The 3,790-nt window shown below is 38.4% G+C and overlaps 1 protein-coding gene across 5 annotated transcripts in view; it reads right to left on the reverse strand.

The window, feature by feature from the left end:
• Positions 1–69: 69 nt before the first annotated feature.
• Positions 70–3,790, reverse strand: part of LOC106874805 (uncharacterized) — a 19,670-nt gene continuing 15,949 nt past the window's right edge. For all 5 annotated transcript variants that reach the window (XM_014922661.2, XM_014922660.2, XM_052973978.1 and 2 more), the window contains exon 6: positions 70–1,913. In XM_014922661.2, the coding sequence (XP_014778147.1) occupies positions 1,570–1,913 (344 nt within the window). In that variant the 3' untranslated portion in view covers positions 70–1,569. The remainder of the gene's footprint in view (positions 1,914–3,790) is intronic.

The raw sequence follows: 3,790 nt of genomic DNA on the forward strand, positions 1-3,790 counted from the left end.
CACATTCTCATTTTTATATATATAGATATACTTTTCGTAATGAGATAAAAAAAAAAAACCAAGGCTGTGTATAATATAGAACATTTATAAATCGAATGTCTTACAGCTGTTTCCAGGATATTTATTATTTCCCTTCATCGGAGACGGTGTGAGAGGATGATTAAGCAATAGTTAGTTTAGTTAAGATAGGAAATATAGAGTGAATGTAGGGATATTGTATTTGTAAATATATTGTTTAGGCAGAGTGGTATACATATAAGATTCCAGTACCTTGTGAGTAAAGTCCAATTGTTTTTAAGATTGGTTGTTGGCATTGTAAATCCATTATTAAGATTCCAATCACTATCGCTCATAACCTATATATATATATACACACACACACGTAAGTGTCAGTGGACGAACAAGAGAAAGTGGCACTTAACACATTTCAAATGAGTTACATATATCTTTGAATAATAATTTGACTCTGTTCCAACTGACTTAAAGCTCTGTAGGCGTATGGGGTAAACCTAACTCATCAGATATCAGCAGTCTTCCGATATGTAATGAGATGGGTTCAAGGAAAAACTCTAAGTACACACACACACACACACAAACACTGATAGACAGACAGATAGAATGAGACAGACAGACAGACAAACCAAAAAGATAGATACATAGACAAAGAGTAGATAAATAGACAAAAAGATAGATAGATAGATGGATGGATAAATAGAGAGGTAGATAGATAGATTGTTAGATAAAGAGATGGACGGATAGATAGAGAGGTAGGTAGATAAATAGATAGGTAGATAGATGGATAAATTTACTTCTAATATAGGATAAAATTTTCTCAAAAAATTTCAAGTGGCCAGCATATTAAAATACCTTATAAGGGGAAAATTATAAATAATTATAAATAAGGGCAAAAGAAAAAAATTTCTACACCAATATGCTGAGAAATAGACATTAAATCTTCAATCACCACATACCATATACATCACTATAAAATACACCCATGGATGCTTGTAAGTATTTCATTTATTTCTTATCGTATTCTCTGCTGATGAGGCGAAAAATCCGTTGGATTAATCCCGAAATTGATCAATACAGAGATAACACTTTTTAAAAAATTCCGTTACCTTACTTTCCTCGATTCAACATGATGTGTATTTATAGTGATGTATATGGTATGTGTTGGTTGACGATTTAAAGTCTATTTCTCAGCATATTGGCATAGAAATGTTTTCTTTTGCCTGTATTTATAATTGTTAGATAGGTAGACAGACAGATAGATAGATAGATAGATAGATAGGTAGATAGATAGATAGGTAGATAGATAGATATAAATGTTTGTGTGTGTATCCATGAGTCAATTTCTGTCTGTTTTAACTTTGTCTCGACATTTGAATGATGAGTGAAAACAAGACCAACATTATCAGGAATGGCGCTGCTTGTTTACAATCAGCCACGTAAACATATCCGGCCAGTGAACTGTCCATTGTTCAAAGACTCAGGGATAAATTATTTTACCTGGATGCAGGTGTGGTTTGGAAATAGGAAAGGTAACCAACCATAGAAAAATGTACCTCAGCAATGTGTCTCTGAATCATGCCTGAATGATGGTAATTGAGTTGGGGTTGATAAGCGTTTATTTAGAACTCTTTTTGATCGGAGGGGAAGTGGAGGAGGAGGAGGTAGAGTTGATGAGGATGGTGGTGATGGTGCATGTTCTGATGGGGGGTTCTCTAATTCTGGTGGTTCTGATTTCCTTCTTGGTAAAGGCATTGGTGGTCGTCTCAAAATTGAAGGATTTTCATACATAACACTTCCTTGATGTTGGGGAATATTTTTAGATTTCCATTCACAAGGTTTAAACAAAAACTCAGGTAAAATTTGCAAGAAATTTCTGTTTTTCTGGTAAATACAAATATCTACAAGTAATAAAATAAAATAAAGTAAGTGGAAATATTTGAATAATAATAATAATAATAATAATAATAATAATCACCATCATCACCACCAGCACCAGCACCAGCACCACCACCACCGTTTAACATCCACTTTCTATGCTGGCATGGGCTGGATGGTTTGACTCAGGACTGGCAAGCCAGGAGGCTGCACCAGGCTCCAATCTGATACGGCAAGGTTTCTGTAGCTGGATGACCTTCCTAATGCCAACCACTCCAAGAGTGTAGTGGGTGCATTTTACAAACCACAGGCACGGGAGCCAGTCAGGTGGCACTGGCATCGACCACGCTCGAATGGCACTTTTTAGATGCCACCAGCACGGGAGCCAGTCAGGCAGCACTGGCATCGACCACACTCATATGGTGCTTTTTACATGCCACTGGCATCGATTACGCTTGAATGGTGCTTTTTACATGTCACCAGTGTGGTATGACGTCAGTGTCTGGGGAGGCTGACCGGAAGGGGAAAAAAGGTAGAAGGAGCCTCGATTGGCATTTCGTGCCCTTTTCGAACGGGGCTGCGGTCAGGACAAGACGTGTTAAGCGACGGTCTAGGTTTGGGAAGGTTTGGGAGAAGCAGCTGCTATTCCTGGTGTACTTTGGGTCGGGGCAAGCTTCAAGGATAGGATACCGCAAGACGGACTCGCAGTCGAGGAAAGGAAAACCGAGGTAAGGCGATTACATCTACTCGTACGCACACACCACAACCAGCACGGGAGCCAGTCAGGCAGCACTGGCATCGACCACAACAACGATTTCACTTGACTCAGTAAGTCTTCTCAAGCACAGCGTATTATCTGATGATTGAAGGGTACTTTTAAACGGGCTGGTTATGCAACACCGGTATAAGCCATGGATACGATCTCACTTGGCTTGCTGGGTCTTCTCGATAATAATATATTGTTATTATTATTATTATTATTCAGGTCACTGCCTGAAATTGAACTTGGAATCTTGGGGTTAGTAGCCTGCACTCTTAACCACTACACCATATGCCCGTAAGCATATGCTGTAGTGGTTTCAAATTTTGGCACAAGGCTAGCAATTTCAGGGAGGAAATAGGTCGGTTACATTGACCCCAGTACTTACTTTATTGCCCCTGAAATGATGAATGGCAGAGTCAACTTCTATGGGATTTGAACTCAGGATGTAAAGACGGATGAAATGTTGCTAAGCGTTTTGCCCTGCATGCTAATGATTCTGCCAGCTCAATGCCTTTATATTAAACGCCATCATCGTTTAATGTCCGTTCTCTATGCTGGCATTGGTTGAACGGTTTGACAGGAGTTGGCCATCCAGGGAACTGTCCAGACTCCAGTTGTCTATTTTGGCAAGGTTTCTAAGGCTGGATGCCCTTCCTAAACATCAACCACTTTACAGGGTGTTCTGGGTGCTTTTTATGTGTCACCGGCATGGGTGCATTTATGCTCCGAATTTGATGGACATATAGTGGTACATAAGCCAAATCAGAAAATCTCTAGTGAGACTTTTTATTGATGTAGTTCGAAGAGACACAGAACAGGTCGAAACATGTGTTGTACCCAATAAAATCTTTTACTCATTCCATCTATTTTATTAATACTATAGCAAAAATTTAGATTCAGATGAATTAGGTACTTAAGTTGAGGCACCAGAATTTAGTACGGTATTATCCATACAGTTTCAAAATAAGGTGATTAAAATCAAAATAAGCAACAAGGATATCCAGAGGTAATGCAGCACGATCGTTTCAAGCGACTCCATTTAATTGAACAATGCAACCATTACATCCGAATCTAAATTTTTGGTTATTAATACTTTTTATATATATATATATATATATATATCATCATCATCATCAT

Source organism: Octopus bimaculoides, chromosome 17 (genome assembly GCF_001194135.2).
Source record: "Octopus bimaculoides isolate UCB-OBI-ISO-001 chromosome 17, ASM119413v2, whole genome shotgun sequence".
NCBI classification, from domain to species: Eukaryota; Metazoa; Mollusca; class Cephalopoda; order Octopoda; family Octopodidae; genus Octopus; species Octopus bimaculoides.